Source organism: Podarcis bocagei (assembly GCF_964188305.1).
Source record: "Podarcis bocagei genome assembly, chromosome: 2".
NCBI lineage: Eukaryota > Metazoa > Chordata > Lepidosauria > Squamata > Lacertidae > Podarcis > Podarcis bocagei.
The window spans coordinates 2,996,165-3,023,681 of NC_138126.1; the positions used below are offsets into that span (position 1 = coordinate 2,996,165).

Below are 27,517 nucleotides of genomic sequence, written 5' to 3' on the forward strand. Positions count from 1 at the left end.
TCTGGGACTTCCAGGTTGTCGCATCAGAGTTCAGTCGCCTGCCATGCACCCTCCGCAGCAGATCAGGTGCTGTGGTAAACTGGTCCCCAACCATTTGCCACTCCCTCACCTGTCTTTGCTCTCCGGCCAGACCAGGTTTCTGGAGCAAGGCTGGCAGACCCTTTTACCTTTTCAGAAACAGGACGAAACAGAACTGGTAAGGCTGCCACCACTCCCTTGTCCCAGGGTTACCTTAAGCCACAGCTCAAGGGAGACGGCTGTGTTTCTTCGTTACCGGTTAACCCCAAACTACAAGTTGCTTCCACAAGCTTGCAGGTAGAAATTCTTTAGTAAGGCACAACCAAGAAGCTAGGCATTGGATTTAGCTATTTTCCCGGATAGGCACACACAAGTGAAAGTTTCTTGCTTAAAATTTATTTTAAAACATAAAGAACATGCTAAAAAGCAGGCACATCTTTTGGTAGATTACAAGTAAAGAGAAAATAAAAACGTTGCAAAATATAGCTAGCTAATACTCACTTCTACACTCTAAGGCAAAGATAGGAGAGTTCAGAGTCCTTCAGAAATCCGCATTCAGAGGTCTTAGGAAATCTTCATCACAAAAGACCGGTGCTTAGGTGGAACATCAGCAGCCGGGCGATTTTGTGGATTGCAGAGCGCGCCTTCCCAGCCATTTTCAAGATCTTTTATCCCTAATTTGCACGTGGAATCAGATCCCCCAGGACAATCACCACTCTTGGTTACATTTGAATTCTCCAATGACCAGCTTGTGGGTTAATAATTTTAACTTCTGACAGCTGGGCCAATTAAGACTCCAGAGCCTAGATCAAAGTTGTTTCCTCCCTTTCTTGGAGCTTATGCAAATGCACCTCCTTTGGGCAATTAACAGGGAGATAACATCACCGGCTGGATATACATAACTTCCCTCACAGGTGCCAACTCTTCACATTATCCAGAGAATTCCTCTCCCATAGTAAACCTTTCACGCCCTTGGAGCCAACGGGTCTACGGGTTAAAGCAACAGGACCTAGTTCCTGTTGGTATTAAAGGGTTAAGAAGCTCTAATCAAGACGCTCTAATCACTGAGCAGCTGAAGGTCGTTAGGCTTCCAGGAATGTGAGTTTGTATAAATAGTCAACTCACTCCTGTGTTTGCCCCCTTCCCCCTCCCCTTTCTTTTGGGGCGTGTTTGCTGATATGTGTGATTCTTCACCAGGGTTTTTTGTTTTGTGTAAATAAACCTTTTATTTGAGTTCCAAACCGCTTGCTCCAAGATTCCTTTATTGAAAAGATGCTGACTCTACAGCCCTTCTTGAGCCGCTGTGCGAAAAGCTCTGCTGTAATGGGACATTGTCGTATCGGAAGCGCACTGGACATATGCTTAGCATTAAACTAATTAAAGTTTAATGGGACAGGTTATGGTGTTTGTACGTCAAGAAGGAGATAAGGAGTGCAGTTAAGAGTGATTTATGCAAGGACTGGAGCGAAGACAGAAGCGGTTGCAGACAACGAAAGCCTTCAAAGCAGCTTGAGTCCTGCAACGTGCCTAGGAAAAGTTTTAAAGAGGCACTGCGCAGTTTGTACTCGCTGGAAGACGCCTTATTCCTCGAGGAGCCACCTCAGCAGCTGGGAGACGGTCTACAGGTCTGTGAGTATCGTTCCTAAGCCCCAGGGAGGATGGCAGAGTCCCAGGAAAGTTTTACTGTCCCCTTTACCCGACTCAATGGGAAAAATTGGCAAGATTGGAAGGCTAGAGTAAGGGTTTGGTTGCAAGCAAAAGAGTTGTGGAGTTGTACTGAAGCACCGCCTTTACAGGCAGCTGCAGACGCGTCTGCAGAAGACAAAGCAGCAGCGGCAGTTTCTCAGAAACGCGACAGGAAAGCCCAAGGTCTACTAGTTTTGGCAGTGGGACCAGAGCAAATGCCTTATGTTTCTGAGTTAAAGAACACGCATGAGGTCTGGACGGTTCTGCAGCGGTTAAATTCCAGAAACACTGCGGGGGCCAAGATCCATGCTACAAGATGTTTGTTTGATTTACGTCTCCAACCGGGAGTGTGTGTGAAAGAACATATTGCCAAAATGGTGTCTGCCTTTAATCAACTAAGACAGCTGGGCATTCCTTTCTCTATGGAGCAGCAGTCATATATTTTGTTGTCTTCTCTTGATAAAAGCTATGAGACTCTAGCTTTAACTTTGGAAGCTATGCCTTCATCAGAATTAACCCTTGAATACATTTCTTCTCGACTTGCTGATGAACAGGATAAAAGGCAAAGAGAAAGAGGTTTGTCTTCAAAGGGGAGTTATGCTGTGCCTAAGAGTGGGGATGCTGAGTTTGAGAACACAGTAAATGCTTTTGCAGCTAGACACTGTTTTCGCTGTGGTTCCTCTTCCCATTTAATCAGGAATTGTACACGTGAACCTGGTCAAGATAGCACCAAGGCCGTTGCCCCTAGTTACCAGACAAGGAGTTCCAGGGGACGTCGAAGAAGAGGAGGAGGTCGTGGCTACTCCCACAGCACACAGCACATGGCTTCAGCAATGGCGTTGATGCAAGGGCGTGGCCAAGGCAGCAATCTACGCTGGTTGATCGACAGTGGTGCATCTCATCACCTGGTGGCGCCATCTAGTGTCCGTTTGCAGAATTGCAGACATTTGCGAACCCTTAAAGTTGTGACAATGGCAGATTCAACTAAACGTTCCTTAGAGACTGTAGGCACAGTGTTTTTGAAGTGTTTGCAAACAGAAATTGATGCCTACGTGCTAAAGGGAATGAAGGGGTGTATTTTGTCTGTGTCAGAACTTGATAGAAATGGGTTTAAAACTGTGTTTGAAAATGGGGTTTGCACTATTTCAAAGAATAACGTATCTCTTTTGCAGGTGGAATGCAGAGATGGGTTATATTATTTTGAGACAAGTCCAGATGAAGTTGAACAGGTTCATGCTGGTTGTGTGAACTCACCTACCCATAATTCTTGTGTTCATTTATGGCATCGCCGTTTGGGACATATTAATTTTCAGTATGTTAAAAGACAACCTGAATTATCAGAAGGGTGCAAATTGAACAAATGTACTAAGTATTTGGATTGTACTGCATGCAAAAGGGCGAAGGTTCATAGATGCAGCTATCCCAGTTCAAATAGGAAATCTGACAAAGTATTCCAACTTGTGCATATGGACCTATGTGGCCCAATGCCTGTTGCTAGCATGGGAGGTTCGAGGTATGCACTGTGTCTCTCAGATGACAAAACAAAGGTTACATGGTTTTTTCCTCTCAAAACAAAAGCAGATACTGCAGAAACAGTTAAAAATTGGGTTCATGCAGTAGAACTTGAATTCGGTACTAGAGTTCTTGCTTTTCAAACAGACAGAGGGTCAGAATTTACCGGGTCTGTGTTGCAGAATTTCTTTAAGAAGAAGGGAATTAAGCATCGTCTGTCTACACCTTATTCCCCCCAAGAGGGAGGTGTGGCCGAACGTAAAAACAGGGTTCTGCAAGAGTTGGCAAACTCTATGTTGTTTGATGCTAAACTTCCTCAAAGTTACTGGGCGGAAGCCTGGCAGACGGCTACTCATGTTCTGAACCGAGTATATAATTCGGTAATTGATACTACGCCATATTTTGCTTTATATGGGAAGAAGCCCAAAGTTAATTACTTTCGGGTGTTTGGATCTCAAGCCTATGTACTTATCCCAAAAGCGTTAAGGAAAAAGGGAAGTCCAAGGGCTAGGAAACTCATCTTTTGTGGGTACGAACCACATGCCAAATCTTGGAGGTTCGTGAACCCAGATGGGGATACTACAAGAGTGGTCCTCAGTAGGAGCGCTGAATTTTGTGAGCAATCCGGATGGACTCACTTACATGCTAACCCTGACATTTTGAGAGATGATTTAGGCATTTATGCTGAGAAAGAAAGTCCAGAGGGTGATGAGCCAGAAGGGGATGGTGCACATGGTTCAGATGCAGATTCTGACCAGGCACAAGGTTCTTCTCCTAAGGTAGAAAAGCCAGAATCTAAAAGTGTTCCAACATCGCCAGTCATTAGGCCTAGCAGACAGCAAAAGCGAAGCAGGTCGCCTGCAACACCAAGCCCAAGGGAGGTATCTAAACGGAGGTCTTTATCCCTAGAGGCACGTCCAGACATAAAGTCTGAGACAGATTCTGACAGCCAACGGTCAGAGGGGGCACAAGAGGAGCAATTGCGCAGGTCAACACGTGCCACAAAGGGCAAGCCGCCAGAGCGGTTTAAGGTGACAAGTGTGTACGTAAATATGGCACAGTGTGAACCAGATAGCTATGTAGAGGTACAACAGCTTCCAAGCTCAGAAGCCGCAAAGTGGCAGGAAGCAATGGAAAAAGAGATGGCTTCAATGAAGTCTCTCGGTGTGTTTACAAGTACAGAGCTTCCAAAAGGCCAACAAGCTGTAGGTTGTCGATGGGTATATCGTTTAAAGCCCACAACTACTGAGGAGTTGCAATATAAAGCCCGACTAGTTGCAAAAGGGTTTTCGCAGCGCAAAGGAGTTCACTATTCTCAAATTTATGCCCCTACTTCAAGATCGGAGTCATTAAGAATGCTTTTAGCCTCTTCAGCTAAGAAGGGAAATAAGCTGTTTCATTTTGATGTCAATGTGGCTTATTTAAATGCAGACTTACAGGAGGAAGTCTATATGACGCCACCACCAGGTTTTGAAGGAGGCAAGCCAAACCAGGTCTGGCGCTTACACAAATCCATTTATGGGTTGAAACAGTCCGCCCGTAATTGGAATTCCTGCTTAAACGATGCTCTAGAGAGCATGGGGTTCAGAAAGAGCGCAGCAGATACGTGTCTTTATCTAAAAGGCTTGGGATGTGAACAAGAAGCAGTCTTGATATTTGTTGACGATTTATTATACAGTGGAAAGGACGATAAACTTGCACAACAATTTGCCACAAAACTTGGAGAAAGGTTTCAGATAAAATCACTAGGCAATGTATCTGTTTATCTAGGAGTTAAAATACAGCAAGATGAAGATGGGAACTATTGGCTCAGCCAAGAAGCTAAGATCCAGCAGTTGCTGGAAAGGTTTAAAATGGACAACTGTGCTGGTGTTAAAACCCCAATGGAGTTAAGTTACACAAAGGATGCTCAAACTGAGCAACAGGCAGAGTTCTGTAATCCCGGGGTTTACCAGTCAGCGATAGGCAGTCTACTCCACATTGCACAGTGGACTCGGCCCGATATAACATATGCTGTCAACATGCTGTGTAGACAATCTGAAAAACCATCAATGCATGCTTGGCAAGGAGTAAAAAGAGTTTTAAGGTATCTCCAAACTACCAAAATGTTTCGCTTAAAACTATCAGCAGAGGGCAGCACACAACTTGAATGTTGGGCTGACAGCAGTTGGGCAGATGCTGGACCAGATAGAAAATCAGTGTCAGGAATGGCGATAAAATTTGGAAATGCACTAATTGGTTGGAGATCAAGAAAACAATCACTTATAGCTTTAAGTTCAACTGAATCTGAGTTCAATGCATTATCAGATGTATGTAGAGAACTGGAATTTTATAAGCAACTGGTACAAGAATTGTTTGGAGAATGTTCCCTACCTATCAGAGTGTGGGAAGACAATCAACCTTGTATTAAACTAGCTAAATCAGGTCAATTCAAGGCACACACAAAACACTTGGATATCCGTTATCAAAATGTATGCCAAAGTGTAAAACAAGGTTTAATTGAACTAAAGTATTGTCCAAGCCAAGAAAATCTCGCAGACGGTTTTACAAAAGCTTTGGGTCCGCAATCTCATAAATGTTTCTGTTCAGGTTTAAATTTGAATTAAGGTTGGTACAGCTCAGTGTTACGAGCGAGAGGGGGTGTTGGTATTAAAGGGTTAAGAAGCTCTAATCAAGACGCTCTAATCACTGAGCAGCTGAAGGTCGTTAGGCTTCCAGGAATGTGAGTTTGTATAAATAGTCAACTCACTCCTGTGTTTGCCCCCTTCCCCCTCCCCTTTCTTTTGGGGCGTGTTTGCTGATATGTGTGATTCTTCACCAGGGTTTTTTGTTTTGTGTAAATAAACCTTTTATTTGAGTTCCAAACCGCTTGCTCCAAGATTCCTTTATTGAAAAGATGCTGACTCTACAGCCCTTCTTGAGCCGCTGTGCGAAAAGCTCTGCTGTAATGGGACATTGTCGTATCGGAAGCGCACTGGACATATGCTTAGCATTAAACTAATTAAAGTTTAATGGGACAGTTCCCATAATTCTTGCTGGTTTCCCACAAGGCCTCACTCTCCGCTTGACCAAAGTACTAACTTTACTACAGGTGCCCTGGAGGTGGGAGAGAGAGTGTGGGTATAGCCCCCCCATAAGGCTCTGGGGTTACTGGAACATCGGAGCACTCTGCCTAAAGTGGAAAGCTATAAAAATGTTGGGTGTTAACAAGAACTTGACTATGGGCCAGACGAGGAAGACACCCTCAACCAAAGTAGAGAAGGAGAAACAAGAGGAGAAAGAAAGAAAAAAATGACTTGATGGAGATTCTTGCTTTCAGAGTGAAATCAGCTTATGCAAAAGCAAATAAACTACCAGGAGTTTGATTGATTTTATGAAACTCAAGATCAAGAACTCCAAACACACTACCAGAAAAACTGATTACAATGCTCAAAATTGCTGAAGAAAAGAACCAGCTATAAGTTTCTGGCTGATGCGCTCAAGAAGAATTCAATTCCCTTTAGTTGAGAATTCCTGGAAGGGAATTTTTTTATGTACATAGGGAAGAAACAAAGATGGCAAGGGCCAATAAAAACAGAGGCATTCTAGAGGAAATATATTTTAAAAAAGAGCTGGGAGACGAGCTGGAGGAGGGAGATAGCTGATAAGGGGAAAGGGGACTTAAAACTGTTTAAAGGATTCAATGATGGATTTAAAATTGTTTTCATTGAATGTGAATGGTTTGAACAACAAAACCAAATGAAATAAAATTACACATATTTTCACAAGGAAACAACAACAAAAATGATTATTGGTAAATAAAGGACTAGGACAGGAATTCAGATAAAACAAAGAAAAGAGGGGTGGTACTATATATGAATTCCAAACTGGACTCTAAACAGATCTTTAGAGGTGAAGAATTATTGCAGTGAAAGTGATGGTAAAGGAGAAAAAAATATTATTGGTAGGAGCTGACGCACCTAATGAGGAAAAAGAAAGATTTCTTCCAACTATTGGATGAAAGTATGTCTGAGGTTTATGTTGGAAATATAATTATTATGGGCGATTTTAATGGAGTAGTATCACTGGACTAAGACAGAACACTGCAGAAAGGCATCTCAAAAGAAGGCAAAATACCAAATACTTTTTTTGTAATTAATTATGTAATTAGGAAGAATTTATAAAGAGTTTGGGAAATGTATAAGGATTTGTTGGAAAAGAAAACATCTTTGTGGCTTTCAGCCAACCAGATGAATTATAACTAGGGAGAAAATTACTTTACTTAGGGTGATGCTCCTGAAGAAACCATTTCTTTTAGGGATAACTGGGTTAAATGTTCCATGAAGACAGATGAACGACAGCAGCAAAAGTACTTTATGCACAAAAATGGCAAAATCAAGAGATAGCTACACTTGATCAAGAGAGCGGCAGTTAAAAGTGATGGAATATGTCAAATTGGCAAATTTAACTATGAAAATAAGAGATCAAGACAGACATTAAGGAGGAGTAGAAACCTTTTGTTGAATATTTAAAGAATTTTTGTAAACATGTACAACCACAAGTAGGAGCTGAATGGAAAACAACAGTTGAAAACTTGCTGGAGAAGAGTGTGGAAAAGTTAAGGTGTAAATAACTGAAATATGCAGCAATTTAAAAATTCTATGGGGAAACCATGGAGTGGAAGTCAAGTATGAAATAAATGTGTATCTGGAAAGTATGTAGCAATTTGTAAATAAATTCCATATAAAAACAAATTGCATATAAAATTATATACATATAAGGTAATAGAAGAACTTCCCACACTCCTTCCATTCAAATCATTTCTGCTTTTTCAGTTTGTTGGTAGATTGTTGGGTTTCAACTCTTAAAGCTTCTCCTCCTTGTGAGTCCATTGATGTTTTGTAAGAACATCAGGATTGAAGAGCTATCTACACTCCATATAAGTAAGTGGTTTTCGCTCTGTGAGTTCAATGGTATTTGCTAAGGTGTCCACTTCTATTGAAGCTCTTTCCAAACTCCATGCATTTAAATGGTTTCTCCCCTGTGTGAGTCCGTTGATGCTTTCTAAGCGTTCCACTCTCAGTGAAGCTCTTTCCACACTCCATGCATTTAAATGGTTTCTCACCTGTGAGTGCGTTAATGAATTCTAAGGTTTCCACTAGTAGTGAAGCTCTTTCCATATTCCATGCATTTAAATGGTTTCTCCCCTGTGTGACTCCGTTGATGAATTCTAAGGTGTCCACTCTGACTGAAGCTTTCCACACTACATGCATTTAGAATCATAGAATCATAGAGTTGGAAGAGACCACAAGGGCCATCGAGTCCAACCCCCTGCCAAGCAGGAAACACCATCAGAGCACTCCTGACATATGGTTGTCAAGCCTCTGCTTAAAGACCTCCAAAGAAGGAGACTCCACCACACTCCTTGGCAGCAAATTCCACTGTCAAACAGCTCTTACTGTCAGGAAGTTCTTCCTAATGTTTAGGTGGAATCTTCTTTCTTGTAGTTTGGCTCCATTGCTCCGTGTCCGCTTCTCTGGAGCAGCAGAAATGGTTTCTCCCCTGTGTGACTCCGTTGATGAATTCTAAGGTTTCCGCTAGTAGTGAAGCTCTTTCCACACTCCATGCATTTAAATGGTTTCTCCCCCGTGTGACTCCGTTGATGAATTCTAAGGTGCCCACTCTGACTGAAGCTCTTTCCACACTCCATGCATTCAAATGGTTTGTCCCCCGTGTGACTCCGTTGATGAATTCTAAGATTTCCACTCTCAGTGAAGCTCTTTCCACACTCCATGCATTTAAATGGCTTCTCCCCCGTGTGAGTCCGTTGATGAATTCTAAGGTATCCACTCTGACTGAAGCTCTTTCCACACTCCATGCATTTAAATGGTTTCTCCCCCGTGTGACTCCGTTGATGAATTCTAAGGCTTCCGCTAGTAGTGAAGCTCTTTCCACACTCCATGCATTTAAATGGTTTCTCCCCCGTGTGAGTCCGTTGATGAATTCTAAGGTCTCCACTCTGACTGAAGCTCTTTCCACACTCCATGCATTTAAATGGTTTCTCCCCTGTGTGACTCCGTTGATGAATTCTAAGGTGTCCACTCTCACTGAAGCTCTTCCCACACTCCATGCATTTAAATGGTTTCTCCCCAGTGTGACTCCGTTGATGAATTCTAAGGTGTCCACTCTGACTGAAGCTCTTTCCACACTCCATGCATTCAAATGGTTTCTCCCCAGTGTGATTCCGTTGATGAATTCTAAGGTTTCCACTCTGACCGAAGCTCTTTCCACACTCCATGCATTCAAATGGTTTCTCCCCCGTGTGACTCCGTTGATGAATTCTAAGTTTTCCACGCTCAGTGAAGCTCTTTCCACACTCCATGCATTTAAATGGTTTCTCCCCCGTGTGAGTCCGTTGATGAATTCTAAGGTATCCACTCTGAGTGAAACTCTTTCCACATTCCATGCATTCAAATGGTTTCTCCCCCGTGTGAGTCCGTTGATGAATTCTAAGGTCTCCACTCTGACTGAAGCTCTTTCCACACTCCATGCATTTAAATGATTTCTCCCCCGTGTGACTCCGTTGATGAATTCTAAGGTGTCCACTCTGACTGAAGCTCTTTCCACACTCCATGCATTCAAATGGTTTCTCCCCCGTGTGAGTCCGTTGATGAATTCTAAGGTCTCCACTCTGACTGAAGCTCTTTGCACACTCCATGCATTTAAATGATTTCTCCCCTGTGTGACTCCGTTGATGAATTCTAAGTTTTCCACTCTCAGTGAAGCTCTTTCCACACTCCATGCATTCAAATGGTTTCTCCCCCGTGTGACTCCGTTGATGAATTCTAAGGTGTCCACTCTGACTGAAGCTCTTTCCACACTCCATGCATTTAAATGGTTTCTCCCCTGTGTGAGTCCATTGATGTTTTCCAAGTGTTCCACTGTCAGTGAAACTCTTCCCACACTCCATACTTTCAAACTGTTTCTCCTCTCTCTTTTCACAATCCATGAATTTATATGGTTTCTTTGTTATTCCCATTGGACATGGCCCTCCAGAATCTTGACTGCCTTCTCCATTGTCTTCTTTCAACAGGGAGGAGCGGGGGGAAAGGAAACCTAGGAAGGGAACAAAGGAATATTACACACATCAATTAGCACCTGCTCTTATTTTGACATCTCGTACATTCTTTCCTGTCCTCCATATGAAATTTTTCGGAAAGACAGATGAAATAATGTTAAATAATGGTAATGCATCATCAGCCTTTCCTAACCTTTAATTAAGCATTAATGAAGCAGCATTATCTTAAAATACAGTTTAACTGTGGGCTTTACGTTTGATAAAAAATGGTTTATCACAGGAAAGGGAGCTGCTCTATGTTCCATGAAGCCAATATTCATCAGGGTCCTAAGTTCATCATGAAGTTCTTCATCCTCTGCACTATAATCTACCACCCCTTGGGCCACATTTTGTCCCCTTCGACCTCTAGATGTTTATTAATCACCTGCAGAGTCCCTTTGGCCTCAGGAGGTCCATACTGACCATTTTGGGAGACCCATATATAAGTCTAGTGACAAGGCTTGGTGCTTGTGGTCGGTTGAAGGAGTGCTCAGTGGGACAATGTTCTTGGGGTTGGACCTCCATCTCTCAGCCTTGCATTCTTGAATGGAGAGAGCTCAAGATGCAGAAGGAAAGCAGCTGGAGCCTGACTGCTGGGAAGGCCAGATTGAGACACCCACCCCAATTATGATTTATAATAATTATATGCCACCGGGTCTCGCACCCGCCTCCTGACACTGGCTTATCTTAGTGGAGATTCCCTGTCCAGGCCTCTCTCACTGTTCTTCCTCCTTTGCCCTGGGTGGCCAAGGGCTTCCGGATATTCTAGCTCTGCTCCAACTGGGAATTATTTATTAAATTGTTATACCTCTCTTCATCTGAATATCACAAGATAAAAATATGTGTTACACTGAAAAAGGTGAGTATTAAAGGTGAATAACACTGGCCAGAGTGGTGCATGCTCTGGTCATCTCCCGCTTGGACTACTGCAATGCGCTCTACGTGGGGCTACCTTTGAAGGTGACTCGGAAACTACAACTAATCCAGAATGCGGCAGCTAGACTGGTGACTGGCAGCGGCCGCCAATACCATATAACACCGGTCTTGAAAGACCTACATTGGCTCCCAGTACGTTTCCGAGCACAATTCAAAGTGTTGGTGCTGACCTTTAAAGCCCTAAATGGCCTCGGTCCAGTATACCTGAAGGAGCGTCTCCACCCCCATCATTCTGCCCGGACACTGAGGTCCAGCGCCGAGGGCCTTCTGGCGGTTCCCTCATTGCGAGAAGCAAAGCTACAGGGAACCAGGCAGAGGGCCTTCTCGGTAGTGGCCCCCGCCCTGTGGAACGCCCTTCCAGCAGATGTCAAAGCGATAAACAACTACCTGACATTCAGAAGACATCTTAAGGCAGCCCTGTTCAGGGAAGTTTTTAACGTGTGATATTTTACTGTATTTTTGGTTTCTATGGAAGCCACCCAGAGTGGCTGGGGAGGCCCAGCCAGATGGGCGGGGTATAAATAATAAATTATAATTATAATTATGATTGTTGGAAAGAAAAGAAAGAAGAAGGAAACCCGTGGTGTGTCCTCCTGAATGTAATATAATAATAATAATAATAATAATAATAATAATAATAATAATAATAATAATAATAATGTGTAAAGAAGAAACCAATCTTCAAATCAGTTTCATATTCCCTGGCTGTATTTCTCAGCCATGATTGTGACTCAGAATCTTAGCCACACTTTATTCTAGAATATCAACTGGATCTCTTTGTAATAGGAGCCAGACATCCCTGGGATTTCATCCAGACATTCCTTTAGTGTGGGCAGCAGCAGCAGAGGAAGGAAGGAATTAACATTGGGGGCAAACCACTTCCTTCACAAGGTCTTCCCCAGCGGCCAGCAGGGTTGATAAACTGCTCAGTGTGGACACCTTGGCTTTATAGTGTTAGGGTCTGGATACCAATCATAATCCCTTGGAAATGTCTCAAGAACCCTTAAGATCCAGTTCCACCAACTCCCAAGTAACACTGCGCCCTAGAGGAACCTTCTGTGCTGAGTTGAGGCATCTCTTGTGGAGTTTGGAACTGACAAGGTTAAAACTCCGTGGTGTCCTGTATCTGGATCTGGGAGGAGCTGGGAGGAGCTCGATGCAGAGAAGTGCATCACAGGATGTTGTTCTGACGCTCTTCAGATCTGTCTCTGCAACGGACAGAGAAGCAGCTCAGCTTAGAAGCTGCTGTGAGTGTGCTTTTGGAAAGCAGAGAGAAACGGCCGAAGTTTCCGATGGTGTCTGATGGATTTATTACTCTGTAAATAAAGCTACTGGAGATAAGAACGGACTGTCTTTGGACTTGATTTATCCCTTTATCTCACACGGAAGCAGGACCGCTGCTACTCTGCATTTCTTTGGCCAGGTCAGCAGAGCCTACGCCGAGGAAGCGCTGCCTGGACCCAAAGATTTATTTCCGCAAAGGTTATGGAAGTTCCGTGTTTCCTGACAAGTGTGAGAAGGGAGGAAGACTGCCAGCTTTGAGTTGCTGTGATCTCCTGCCAGGAAGGGCAGTGAGGAATGCTGGTGATCGGAGCCAAGAGCCAAGAGAGACGGCTGCTTCGGAGGACCAGCTTGCTGGCAGAGTGAGTACGTTTGAAGCCCCGGGGGGAGGAGATGGCTGCTGCTCAGGCACAGCAGGGCCATGAGAGCTTCAATATCCCCTTTGAAAGGCTCAATGGAGCCAATTGGGAGGACTGGTCCAAACACATGTATTATTGGCTGGAAGGAAAGCAGCTGTGGGAATGCACGCAGGCCGATCCAGTCGTGGCCGGGCCCAATGCAGCAGCTGCAGATGTGGAGAGGGCTGCAGCGGCGGCAAAGAAAGACAAGAAGGCCATGTCCCATGTGGTGATGGCGATTGAAGCGTCGCAGCTCCCTCATATTGATGGCTTACGTACCTGTCATCAGATTTGGTCTGCTCTGACTAGAATACATCAGAGGACCACAGCTGGGGCAAAGATCCAAGTGATACGTTCTCTGTTTGAGAAGAGGCTGTCCCAAGGGGAACCGATAAGGGATCGCATTGCTCAGATGATGACTATCTTCAGTAAGCTGCGTCAGCTCAATGTGCCCTTCCCAGATGAACTTAAGGCTTATACGCTTTTAAGCTCTTTGGACAGGAGTTATGAGAACTTGGTTCTAACGATGGAAACGATGCCGCCGCAGGATCTTACGATCGAATATATTAGCGGACGCTTGATTGACGTAGAATCAAAGCGGCAGAGGGCTGTGAAAGAGGACACAGGCTGCACCCCAAGAAGGAGGGGGGGCAGCAGCCAGGAGTGGCGAGGACTGTGTGAGAGCCTTTGTTTCCAAGAGATGCTATCGGTGTGGCAGCAACACACACTTGGTCCGCAATTGTCCACTAGAGGCGCAGGATGGTGCCAAGGACACCGGCCGGCGTGGAACGTCAACAAAGCAAGTTCCCAGAGCCAGACGTGGGAAAGCTGCAGGCCAGGAGAAAAACAAAGACAAGGCGTCTTTTCACCTCACAGCTGCGATGGTGTCTCTGGGAAAAGACAAAAGTCTCAGTCGAGGGGAGGCTGCAACCATGGCAACCAGGAAGGACACTTGCAGAAGCCCCGGTGTGGGTGCGAGCAGCACCATGGCAACTTTGGAAGACAGCCAGAGAGGCACTTTATCTTTCGTGGTGGACTCAGGTGCTACTCACAATCTCGTGAATTCACGGGAGCTCCTGAGAAACTGCAAGACAGTTAAAACTGAACGTTATGTTCACTTAGCGGATGGGTCTCGGAGACCAATGACTGAATCTGGGTCTTTATATTGTTCTTTTCTAGATTGTGAGGTGCAAGCTTTTTTTGTTCCAGAGCTTGCCCACTCTCTTTTGAGTGTGTCAGCATTAATGGCTATTGGATTCGATGTTTTGTTCTCTAACAATTTGTGTTCCTTTTACAGGGATGGGAAGAAGATCTACAGTGTTGAGAGGAAAGACAGGCTCTTTCTGGTGGAGATGCCTATTGAAAATGGGGTTGGTGGAAAAATGGGACTGGTGGAAAATGGGGCTAGTGGAGAGTCCATTGAAGATGCACAAGTGCAGTGTGCAAACATCCCACCACACAATGATTGTATTCACATGTGGCACAGGAAATTTGGACACGCGGGGTGGTCGCTTGTGAGAAAAGCCGCAGAGAACACAATTGGGTGTAGGTTCAAGGCATGTGGCAGATACCTAGATTGTCAAGCCTGTAAGCAATCGAAGGTCACAACATGCACATACCCCAGGTCAGAGAGGAGAACCAGCAAACCCTTTGAGTTGGTGCATGCAGATTTATCAGGTCCCATGCCAACACCTTCTTTAGCTGGGTCTAAATGGATTCTGGTTCTGATTGACGATTTTTCTAGACATACTTGGTTTTTCTCACTGAGACAGAAGTCAGAAGCAGCTGCACTGATCAGAGATTGGATCACAGCGGTAGAGCTCCGGTTCTCTACCAGGGTGATTTCCTTTCAATCTGATTGCGGGGGAGGGGGGAGTTCACAGGTTCTGCGCTGCAATCGTTTTTCAGGCAGAAAGGTATCAGTCATTGATTGACGGCCCCCTGCTCTCCGCAACAGAATGGGGTTGCAAAGAGAAAATTTCGCACACTACAGGAATCTGCAAACGCAATGCTGGCAGATTCAGGGTTGCCACAGCGCTTTTGGGCTGAAAGTTATAAGACAGCATGCTTTCTGCAGAATCGGGTGTACAATTCCAGTGTAGGCAACACACCGTTTTTCTTGTTGCATCAGAAGAAGCCGAAGGTGCACTACTTCCACGTTTTTGGATGTCAGGCTTGGGTTCTCATTCCAAAGGCCACGCGCAGAAAGGGTGAGCCAAGGTCTAGGAAGATGATCTTTGTAGGCTATGAGCCGGGTTCAAAGGCGTGGCGTTTCGCATACCCTACTGGCAACCAGTCTAAGCTGCTCATTAGCGGCAGTGCTGAGTATTGCGAGCAGAGTGGGTGGAAACGTCTTCACGGGAACCCGGATGTTCTGTCAGACTCAGATGAGGAGAAGGACGAGGCTGAACCTGTTGCTGAGGTGCACGGTCCACAGCCACAGAGTTCAGAGTCGGGTTCTCCAAGGGAGAGGCTCCGTATCTCTCCAAAAGGGAGTCCCAGGACCCCTCCACAGGTTTCTGTCAAGTCTGAGCCAAGGAGTGAGCCATCCTCACCAGCAGAACCGGCTGTACGCCCGAAATGGCGCAGCAGGTGAGAGGAGGAGGTTTCTGACACAGGGGATGATCCAGGTGAATCAGGTGCAGTTCCAGAATTCACGCTGAGGAGATCAGCAAGATCAACGAAAGGAAAGCCACCTGAAAGGTATGAAGCCACTAGTGTTTGGGTTGGTGTGGCTAGGTGTGAACCTGAATCCTTTGAGGATGTTCAGAAGTTGCCTCAGGAAGAAGCTAGCAAATGGCATGAGGCGATGCAGAAGGAGATGAACTCAATGGAGTCTCTTGGTGTGTTCTCACTCACACAGCTACCGGCTAACCAGCGAGCTGTTAGCTGCAGATGGGTTTACTGACTTAAACCCACAGAAGCGGGAGAACCACAGTATAAAGCGAGATTAGTGGCCCGAGGATTCACACAGAAAAAGGGTGTCCACTTCACAGAGGTCTATTCGCCGACCTCGAGAGCAGAGACTCTGAGAACGCTTTTAGCGATAGCAGCACAGAGAGGTTGGAAGGTGAACCATTTTGATGTAGATGTCGCCTACCTGAACTCAGGTCTCCAGGAGGAGTTGTACATGCTCCAGGGTTTGAAGTCAGTGAGCCAGGCGTCGTGTGGCGGTTGCACAAATCCATCTATGGATTACGCCAATCTGCCAGGAATTGGAAGATGTGTCTACATGAAGCCTTAGAAAAGCTAGGTTTTAAGAGATCTCTTGCAGACAGTTGTCTTTACATTAGAGATTCAGGCTTGAAACAGCAAGTGGTGCAGGTGTTTGTTGATGATTTGTTGATCATGGCACAGACAGGTGAACAGGTGGAGAAGTTTGCTAAAGAGCTTAGAAAACGGTTCAAGCTGAAGCAGCTTGGAGATGTCAAGTCTTACCTAGGCGTCTAGATAGCGAGGACTGAGGATGGAAGCTTCTTGCTTTGCCAGAAAGGTAAGATTGAACAGTTGCTTGAGAAGTTCAGGATGAGTGATTGTGCAGGAGTGAGAAGTCCTATGGAGACTAGTTTTGTGAAGGACAGCCAGCAAGTAGAACGCGCTGAGTTCGAAAATACTGAAATGTTTCAATCAGCTCTAGGGAGTTTGTTGTATTTGTCCCAGTGGAGCAGACCAGACATAGCATTTGCTGTCAATCTGCTCAGTAGAGAGGCTTCAAGTCCTAGCATACAAGCCTGGAATGGCATCAAGAGAGTTCTGAGGTATTTGCAGGAAACCAAAGACTTTTGTCTTAGGTTGCCAGCACAAGGAGAAGTCAAACTGACTTGCTTTGTGGATTCGGATTGGGCTAATCTTGAGGACTGCAAATCAGTGTCAGGCTTAGTGGTGAAGTTTGGGGACTCAATAGTGGGGTGGAGGTCCCGGAAGCAAAGTCTCATAGCGCTTTCATCTACTGAAGCTGAGTTCAGTGCGCTATCAGAGGTTTGCAGAGAGCTGGAGTTCTATGTGTGTTTGGTCGAGGAAATCTGTGGAGAGAATTGTCTGCCCATTGTGGTGCATGAAGACAATCAACCATGTCTCAAATTGGCTGAGACAGGGCAGTTCAAGGCGAGGACCAAACATTTGGACATACGTTTCCGGAATGTATGTCAGAGCGTTCGTGAGGGGCTAGTTGCTCTGAAATACTGTCCCTCAACCAAGAACCTCGCTGATGGTTTCACAAAACCTTAACCTTCCAGAAGCACGAGGAGTTCTGTGAGGGTCTGTGTATGGGGAAAGCATTGTTGGCTATTGTCTCCAGATGCAGGACAAGAGGGGGTGTGGAGTTTGGAACTGACAAGGTTAAAACTCCGTGGTGTCCTGTATCTGGAGCTGGGAGGAGCTCGATGCAGAGAAGTGCGTCACAGGATGTTGTTCTGACGCTCTTCAGATCTGTCTCTGCAACGGACAGAGAAGCAGCTCAGCTTAGAAGCTGCTGTGAGTGTGCTTTTGGAAAGCACAGAGAAATGGCCGAAGTTTCCGATGGTGTCTGATGGATTTATTACTCTGTAAATAAAGCTACTGGAGATAAGAAAGGACTGTCTCTGGACTTGATTTATCCCTTTATCTCACACGGAAGCAGGACCGCTGCTACTCTGCATTTCTTTGGCCAGGTCAGCAGAGCCTACGCCGAGGAAGCGTTGCCTGGACCCAAAGATTTATTTCCGCAAATCTCTGGTCCTCCAGTTGTGGCTGGACTCAAAGTACCACCTGCCCAAGCAAGGATGGCCCATGGCCAGGGAGGATGGGAGTCTTATCTGGGGGGACACACTTTCCCCTTTCCCCCCCTCCTCTGAAAATGCGGAATGGGGGAGGTGGGGCACATTGACGCAAGGGGGACATTGACACACCAATAATATTTCAATATCAAGAGATGATATTCGTGTTGCGACTTCACCCAAATGTGCCTATGCATGTGTGAGTAGAAGAGTTGCGACTGCGCTGGCCGCCAGTTAGCCGTTGGCGTTTGAAGAGAGTAGGTGTGTTTTTAGCACGACCATCTAAAAATTATGTGAAATGTAAAAGTGTTCCAACACTTTTTTACGTCATTTAGTTAAGATTTAAAAATACCAAAGGTAAGTTATTCCACTCAGTAATCAGGATTACAGGTGATTTTCAAATAAGTTCAGTGGCTTTATTAACAATTGTTAGATTTTTGAAAATGTCCGTTGGCGCACTTTGATACACTAAGGGTTAGCGCCTCCAGTAATGGCTGAATTCCTCTGATCGGGAGGAACTTGCTTTGTGGAAATCTGGGTCTGGCCGTCACAGCGAAGGCGGAGACCAACTAAAAATCACAGGCGGGATAAGCCTGTGAACATGGGATTCGGCTGGCACCTTTTGCGCCTCCTCTACTCGCGGGGAAACCTGTTTTCGGGGATCTGGAGCGACGGGTGAGTGGCGCGGTGCTTCGAATTGACTGCTTCTTTCACGGAGTGAAACCGCATTGCTATTGCTAGAGAGCGATTTTTCCTGTGGACAATTTGATTCTAAAACAATTACCCGTGAGTAGAACGGAAAATTGGATCTTTAAACGTCTTAATTTGGCACCGAAACGGGGAGGTTTCAAAAAGGAAGTCCGCCTCCCCTTTTTGTAAATAGACTGAAGCATAGAGGCTGCAAGTCTTGGAAAGCCTTCCGTAAAGGATTAAACTTCCATCGGTTAAAATCACTAAACCCCCCTTGGAAGCAGGAGAAGAGAGGGAAAATTTTGGATCGTGTAAGCCTGCAGGAGAGAGTGAAGAAAGTCAAATTACCACCGCTCTGAACCTGGAAACGGTCTCCTAGTAAGACCGATGTTTTGGAATTGCCCATTGAATCTGAATAGATCGTTCGTTGACAGCTAGTTAAATAAGAGAAATACATTGTTTCCATTGTCTCCCTCTGCGTTTAAAAACGAGTAAAAGTAACTGAAAATTGAAACTAACTTTATTGTTTGAACTGTGCTTAAAAGGATTGATACAAATCGAAATTGTTTCCCTCTAGAAGAAGCTTTTGAAATTGTTACATGAGTTGAGCTGGGGGGATCTCCAGCTGCAAGATAAAAAACTGTGAGAATCTGGGACTGACCTTGGATTGTTAAGAATGTTGACAGAAGAAGCCTTAGTGGTTGCATTATGTAAGATAAATGACTCACTGGAACAGCTCCATAAGAAGACGGATGTGATGACTATAAAAATTGATAACTTGGGACAAAAAGTGACTAATTTTGGACAAAAAGCGAACATTAATACAGAAACTATTCAGGAATCGATACAGGGATCTACTTTGACATGGCAAATTGTAGAGAAGGCGGGGGAGAAAGTTGTCGTTGTTGAACCTAAAATAGCACAAGTGGACAGGGAGAAAGCCCCAGCCTTACAGATGTAATTTGATGACTATAAGTTGATGCCTTTTATGATTCAATTTAGGGAAAGTCAGATTTTGAGGATTGGAGCCCCACTTGGACTGGAGAAGGAAAGTTGCATAGATCCCTTCATGCAGGGATTTATTGACCTCTGGGACCTGGACTTGGGTCAGGAGGAGATTGGAGTTGTGGGGACCTCCAGATTTAGAGGAACTTTGAAATACGTCCTGAAATATCTTTGGGATCTTAGTTTTAACTATGGAGATTTGGCTGAGCTGTCAAGAAGGAATAAAAACATTGCTAGGTGGGAATTTCCCCGAGATCTACTCTTCAGCATCAAAGGAAGGAAAATAAGAACAAGATCAGCAGAAGACAAAGCAAAGTGCATGTATAAATATGAAGAAGACTTGCAGAAGGGACTTGGAAAAGAGTTAAGAGCCTCGGACAGAAGATCACCAGGTTGATGGACTATATGGAATTGACGGAGATGACTGGCAGGGTCCGAGACCAGGGAGAGGAGACGGTGGGAGAAGATTGGAAAAAGTTTAAAGTTTATCTATGGAAATACAGTGGTGCCCCGCAAGACGAATGCCTCACAAGACGGAAAACTCGTTAGACAAAAGAGTTTTCCATTTTGGAGTTGCTTCGCAAAACGAATTTCCTACGGGCTTGCTTCGCAAGACGAAAATGTCTTGCGAGTTCCTGCGGGTTTTTTTCCCTCCCCCCCTTTTTCTAAGCTGCTAAGCCACTTATCCGCTAAACCACTAATAGCGCTAATCCGCTAAGCCGTCAATGGGCTTGCTTCGCAAGACGAAAAAACCGCAAGACGAAGAGACTCACGGAACGGATTCTTTTCGTCTTGCGAGGCACCACTGTAATGTAAAATTAATGAGTGTTAGGAAAATGTTGGAATGAAATTATATGGCTTTAGTAGAAATGTTATAAGGAATTAAGCATAAATACGTATTTTAGTATTAATGGAAAATAAGGTTAAAATATGTTGAGATAACTATATGACAGAAAATAGAGAAAGATGGAAAGGACTTGCTGAAATAATTTATAGAAATGGGAGGTGAGAGGAAGTCGATGAAACAAGGGAATGAAAGAGAGGGTATTGAGATGGTATGATGTGTGTTCTTTTTGAATTGTTTTTGTTGTTGTTTTGTTTAATGTGTTAATGTCGTGTTGTGTATTGTTTATATATTGTATTGTATTGTTTTTTCTTTCTTTTGTTTTTCTTTTTTTTCTTTTCTTCTCTCTTTTTTGTAAGGTTTAAAAGTAATAAATATTATTTAAAAATAAAAGATTTAAAAATACCAAAGGTAAGTTATTCCACTCAGTAATCAGGATTACAGGTGATTTTCAAATAAGTTCAGTGGCTTTATTAACAATTGTTAGATTTTTGAAAATGTCCGTTGGGGCACTTTGATACACTAAGACATTGGGACGCATTGATATGTATAAAAGTGCCCCGCTTAGTGTACAATAAACTCTAAACTCATTAAATTTGAAAAGAAAAAACCTGTTGTTTACTAAATATAATATGATTTCAAGGATGTTGTTTTACGGTTGCCAAAACCAAATTTCCCAAAGGGAACATCATCTCTTTATACTTTTTCTATTGACTTATGTGGATATAATGTGTAACAGAAGCCAAGTGTTAAGTACCGTATTTTTCGCCCCATAGGACTGTCACGGCTAAAATGGCCGCTGTTTCTTTAATGCGAATAAAGCTGGGTCAGCATGAAATGTTAGTTTGTTGCTGAGGCTGGTGTTTGGGTTAGTTAGTTGGTTGGTTGGTGCTGGTGTGTATAGTTATTCAGTCGTGTTTTGCACAAAGACTTTTAAGAATAAAACTCTGCAAGAATATTCTCATGGACTCTTTTTGTGCCGACAAGGAGACTGAGGAGACAAAGGGAGGTCAGAACCCTTTCCTTCTTCTTTTTTTTTTTTTTTTTGCTTTTTACAAACATTGACAAGGACGCACTTTTCCCCCTCCAAAAATGAAGGGGAAATGTGTGTGGGTCCTATGGGGCGAATGCAGGCTTTCGCTGAAGCCTGGAAAGCGAGAAGGGTCGCTCTCGCTCTCCAGGCGTCACAGTGAGAAGGGTCGCTCTCGCTCTCCAGGCGTCACGCAGATCTCCGCAAGACGTAGGAGGAACCTGCGCTGGGCTCCCACGGCTTGCGGAGAGTTGCCTGTATGCTGAAGCCTGGGCATATCCCCGCTATAATACACAAGTTCTAATTAAATCCTAATATTTACTATACCTAAACATTGAGCACCACAGACTACTAATAATAGTAATAGTAATAATAATTTATTATTTATACCCTGCCCATCAGGCTGAGTTTCCCCAGCCACTCTGGGCGGCTCCCAACCGAGTGTTAAAAACAGTAAAGCATTAAATATTAAGGCTGCCTTCAGATGCCTTTTAAAAATAAGATAGCTGCTTAATTCCTTGACATCTGATGGGAGGGCATTCCACTGGGCAAGCGCCACTACCCAGAAGGCCCTCTGTCTGGTTCCCTGTAACCTCACTTCTTGCAGGGAGGGAACCGCCAGAAGGCCCTCGGCACTGGATCTCAGTGTCCAGGCAGAACGATGGAGGTGGAGACGCTCCTTCAGGTATACAGGACTGAGGCCGTTTAGGGCTTTCAAGGTCAGCACCAACACTTTGAATTGTGCTCAGAAACGTACTCAAATATTCCTCTGCAGTAAAAGAGGCAAATGGAAGCCTTCTCATTGTCTTTGTGCTTACAAATACTGCCTTAAGGAGGGATGAACAGGGTGGGCCTGTGACCTGGATTCAGGAACTAAAGTATTTACCATCACAAAAGAATGGCCAGGCTGCCCAGGTAATGCAGTTAGTGACCATTAACAGGTATCCTTGGGGACAGGTTTTCTGCTGTAGACCGCCTCCTGTGATGCATTCCTGCTGTATGATATTTGGGGGGGTGGTCTTGGGTGGGCAATTTCAAAAGACTATTTAAGGCCTTGCACACCTCCCTCCTGGTTGTGGTGAGGGGGGGGGGACACTGTTGCAACAGGGTAATAAAGATCAGGCTTACTAGCCGCTTTGCTTCTCCATATTCTCTGCTTGGCCTCTGTTATTTTCTCCTACCAATATGGAACCCACTTAAGGACTATATGGGCTCTTGGATACCCCATAAGGGGAAAGGAGCAGGTTTTTTCTTACAACAAAGGTCGTAAGAAAATATTTTAAGATGCCTACAGAGCATCTTAAAAAGTAGAGACATCACCTTGCCAACCAAGGTCCGTATAGTAAAAGCTATGGTTTTCCCAGTAGTGATGTATGGAAGTGAGAGCTGGACCATAAAGAAGGCAGATCGCCAAAGAATTGATGATTTTGAATTCTGGTGCTGGAGGAGACTCTTGAGAGTCCCATGGACTGCAAGAAGATCAAACCTCTCCATTGTGAAGGAGATCAGCCCTGAGTGCTCACTGGAAGGACAGATCGTGAAGCTGAGGCTCCAAGACTTTGGCCACCTCATGAGAAGAGAAGACTCCCTAGAAAAGACCCTGATGTTGGGAAAGATGGAGGGCACAAGGAGAAGGGGACGACAGAGGACGAGATGGTTGGATAGTGTCTTCGAAGCCACAGACATGGGTCTGGCCAAACTGCGGGAGGCAGTGGAGGACAGGGGTGCCTGGCTGCTCTAGTCCATGGGGTCACGACTAAACAACTAAACATCAAACAAGAATATGTTTGGTTGGCACGCTTATTTATGGCAGGATAAAACTAAAACACACAAGAGCTCTATGAATCAGGTTATTCAGAAAATCCTTTTTACAGTATGGGATAAATATAATAATCCGCTGGAAAGAAAAACACCTCTTTGGCTTCCACCCACAAAAGCAACAGCTTTTTAAAAAATGCAATACGGAAGAAGCAATGGGCAACTTACAGAGATCTTTTGGACTTTTCGGAAGAAGAAATAAAACTGAATAAACAGGATGAGGTGGGAGGTGTGATGGCAGATTGGTTTCAATACCATCAAATCATCTTGTTTGGACAAGATAAAGGGAGAGGTTTTTGGACTGAAAGTTCACAGTTTGAAAGATATATTATGGCGAGGAAAGAAAAAGTGTTTCCCAAATTTCAGGTAGAAAATTGTCCAATCTGAAGAAATGTGCATGCAAACGAAAGCTCATCCCCAGAACAAACTTAGTTGGTCTCTTAGGTACTACTGAACAATTTTAAAAAAAAAAACTTTCCAAAATGTATGAGATACTATTAGAATGGGAAGCAAAATAAAACTGGTAAAATCTGCAATGATACACTGGGCCAGAAATGTAGGTCATAATTAGAGTTGGGCTTGATGTTAATGTGCTAACTGTTTCCTAATATTTGAGCTGACATTATATCGCAGATCCAATGTGTATAAGGACTAGGAAATATCTGATTTTCAATATCGTGATAACTCGTCAGGTAACAGTTGCAATGTTCTCACCAGCTAAACCTCACAATATGAGCTGCTAAACGTTGCCATGTTATCAGCAGCTAAAGATTGCAATCAGGGTGGATACAATCAATGATTTTTTTAAAAAAATTAAAATCGGATTTTTTTATCTAAATCAGATTTTTTTTAATCAGAATTTTAAAAAAAATAAAATGCTTTTAGAGGAAAAAGTCTATCTAAAGATAGTTTTATATTTAATTACATTATAGTCCAAAGGCTATTCATCAGGAAATAAGGATATCTTTTTAATTATCTAGCATGAGGCTTTATATGGAATATTTAATTTTTTGGGTAAATGAATTCCATTAATCCATTCACAATGTCATGCTCTTCCAGAGGTTTTTGTAAGATTATTTGGGGAAGTTTTTCTAAAGAGACGATATTGTCACAGATGCTTGTTTTTGCCATTCACAAAAGTGTGAATTTGTGTATCTGCAGAGATAACATGCCTTTTCTTCACAGGAAAAATGTTATAAAATAAACATACAGAGTTGACGGAAAACCTTAATCCCATTGTTCCTTTGCAGATTTATATACACAAAATCAACCCCTTAAATTCTAAGTTCCAAGAGGTTCAATGAACAGATGGTTTGCAGTGGAAGAGATCTGCACAAGTAGCTAAGTGTGAAGCAGTAAAAATGAAAGTGCAACCTTGTGAGCAGAATACTCCACACATCTTGGGGTCTTTGTGTAATAATTGTGCAAGTCAGACTTGAGGCAAGCGCTGAAGGCTCTTCAGGGCTGGCAACCTCTTCCCAATCCCATTGGGTTCCAACAACTTCACTAACACTTAACTGTACAGAATAGGCACCTGGATGCAGAAGCCAATCCAAAGGGGTGGCTGGTAGTGGAGGTGGTGAAATGCTTAAGTTCTGAGTTTTTCATGTGCGCCAAAACTCAGTCTGCTTGGTTGTTGTTTTATATATATATATAAAATCTTTTTACCAACATGCTATAATATTGTTTTAGTTAAATAAATTGTTTAAGTTGTTACTAAGGAAATGATTATTTTTCTCTTTCCAATAAATTACAGCAGAAATGTTGTCCAAATATAGACAGTAAACTTATTAAACCTCAGAATGATTTCATAATTATCTGTCTGTGTATTTCTAATAGTGTAACCAAATCAGAAATTTTTGATTTAAATAGAATCATACTGACTAGTGATTTACTGTAAATTGTGAATGAAATCAATAATAATAATAATAATAATAATAATAATAATAATAATAATAATAATAATAATTTATTATTTATACCCCGCCCATCCGGCTGGGCCTCCCCAGCCACTCTGGGCGGCTTCCATAAAACCAAAAATACAATAAAATATCACACGTTAAAAACTTCCCTGAACAGGGCTGCCTTACGTTGTCTCCTGAATGTCAGGTAGTTGTTTATCGCTTTGACATCTGCTGGAAGGGCGTTCCACAGGGCAGGTGCCACTACCGAAAAGGCCCTCTGCCTGGTTCCCTGTAGCTTTGCTTCTCGCAATGAGGGAACCGCCAGAAGGCCCTCGGCGCTGGACCTCAGCGTCTGGGCAGAACGATGGGGGTGGAGACGCTCCTTCAGGTATACTGGACAAATCAATTTGACTTATATCAAACCCACCCTGATTGCAATCTACCACAACATCTGAACTAAGGCTGGAACTATACAGAGGCGAACAGGACAATGTCCTGGCAACTGCTGCTACTTAGGGATCTGAAACGGATAAAAGACAATATTATCAATCCTCACACACTCAGTTTCATCAGCAGGGAAGCCAAGATGCATCCTAGCAGGACTTTGGGGTTTGGGCTAGGCTAAAATTGGTGGTATTCAGGACAATCCAAAGTATGGAGATAAGTCGTAGTGAATACAGATGATCTGGGACAGCCAACACCCTCAGCAGGGAAGCTGGGTGATGGGGGTGGGGGTCAGTGGTGCTGGAAGGGGAGGGGTCTCTGATGAGGCTCCTCTCCCTTCCTTTAACCCTTCCATGGACTCCCTCTCTCCCTTTCCCCAGCGAGGCGACCCCAGGGAGAATGGGGGGCCTCAGCCCCACCCCCAGCCCTGCTTGGGGTCCTCCTTCCCCTTCCCGCCAAGGCCTCCGGGGGGGGGCAGGGCAGCTGAGCATCTCTCGGCCCCCCAGGAAAGAGAAAGGGGAGTCTGGCGGTGCTGCTGCTGCCCAGGAGATCTTGCAGGTCTTGGGTCCCCCCTTCCCCCCTGGATCGGGGCCTGGATCGGGGCCCCTGTCGACGGGCCCCAGGGAGGGCGCTCTCCTTACGGGGGGGTCTCTTCGTCCTCCTCCCCCCTTATCCCCCCCTCTATTCCCCCCACTTCTCTCCCTCTTTACCTCTTGGTCCTCCGCCTCCCTGGCTCCGGATTAGTCCGCTCTCCTTGTCTGCAATAGAAAGGACGGCGGCGACGGGGGGAGGGGGGGCTCTTCAACGACACCCCTCCTCCTTTTCCGGCTGGCCACTTCCGGCGCGTTTGGCAGCGCCACTTCCGGCTCCTTTTGAGACGCCCTTGCCCCTAGAGCTACGTCCGCAGAGCAGCCCCTCCCTGTGTCCGGAGGGGAAGGCGACGGGGCGGCGCTGCCTCTGGCCTCCTGCTCTGGGGGCTCCATGGGGACCCGGCCCCCGCCCCCCAACTGGCGGCAGGGAGGGAGGGGGGAAGCTGGGCAAGTTGAGGCAGGGGGAGGATCTCCTTCTGGGCCTCCTTCTGCATGCCAAGCACTCAGCCGGGGTCCTTCTGCATGCAGAGCAAGGGCTGCATTGCTGAGCTTCGCCCCCTAACAGCCCAGCCCAGCTTCAAACACCAGCCCCTCTCCCCCCCCCCCATTGAAACACCACCCACTGGATTGAGAGGCAGGGAGGGACTCCAGACAGACAGAGGCGCCCTTGCTCTGGAATTCCCTTGCCAGCAGGGAGACTTCAAAAGCCCCCCCCCATGCCTCCCCCTTCCCTCATTTAGTAGGGAGACTTCTCATCTTGTGGTTGGGTCATTTCAAATCCACTTTTTCTCTCTCTTAATACTGTTGTTGGTTTCCTTCTTTAAATTATTCTGTTCACTAGTGATATTTCACATAGCCTTTGTGAATGCAAAGCAATTCTGGCTCTTATGATCCCTGCAGGGTATTAAGTGTTGTTCTAACCTCCCTATTGCAGGTGGAAAGAGGAATGTGGGGCCTGCTTATAATATCTTAGGGTGGTAGGATGAAGATTTGGGACTGGGACTTTCAGATTCACATGAGATTTCTTCTACAAAGAGGCCTGAAGATGTTTGGCTTTACCTGTCCCAGTTGTCGTCCCTTCTCCAGCCAGGTGCCAGGGCAGCGCAGGAGGCTGCGTTGGCTGGTGAAGACAGAAGTAGTAGCAGCAGAAGAGTTTGGATTTGATATCCCGCTTTGTCACAACCCTTAAGGAGTCTCAAAGCGGCTCACATTCTCCTTTCCCTTCCTCCCCCACAACAAACACTCTGTGAGGTGAGAGGGGCTGAGAGACTTCAGAGAAGTGTGACTGGCCCAAGTAACCCAGCAGCTGCATGTGGAGGAGCGGGGAATCGAACCCGGTTCCCCAGATTACAAGACTACTGCTCTTAACCACTATACCACACAGCCCTGGTGGAGAACCGGAAGGGGAACCGGGGCGTTGCTGGAGCTTTTACTCACAACCTGCTGCTGCTTCCCAACCCGCAAGCGGCCGCTGCAACAAATTGCTTGAACGCCATGGGAGGAATGAAGGA

The 27,517-nt window shown here is 44.8% G+C and overlaps 3 protein-coding genes across 5 annotated transcripts in view; all 3 read right to left on the bottom strand.

Annotated features, from left to right (window-relative positions):
- Positions 1 to 27,517, bottom strand: part of LOC308580918 (uncharacterized protein) — a 161,170-nt gene that overhangs the window by 64,130 nt on the left and 69,523 nt on the right. The gene's annotated exons all lie outside the window — the stretch shown is intronic.
- Positions 1 to 27,517, bottom strand: part of LOC308580897 (uncharacterized protein) — a 56,163-nt gene that overhangs the window by 18,207 nt on the left and 10,439 nt on the right. The window lies entirely within an intron of this gene.
- Positions 7,881 to 26,585, bottom strand: LOC308578716 (uncharacterized protein). The gene is made up of 3 exons (XM_081179201.1): positions 26,127 to 26,585; positions 8,321 to 10,311; positions 7,881 to 8,236 (listed from the first exon to the last, which is right to left on the bottom strand). The coding sequence occupies exon 2, from the start codon at positions 10,232 to 10,234 to the stop codon at positions 8,678 to 8,680; it is 1,557 nt and encodes a 518-aa protein (XP_081035327.1). The 5' UTR covers positions 10,235 to 10,311; positions 26,127 to 26,585; the 3' UTR covers positions 7,881 to 8,236; positions 8,321 to 8,677.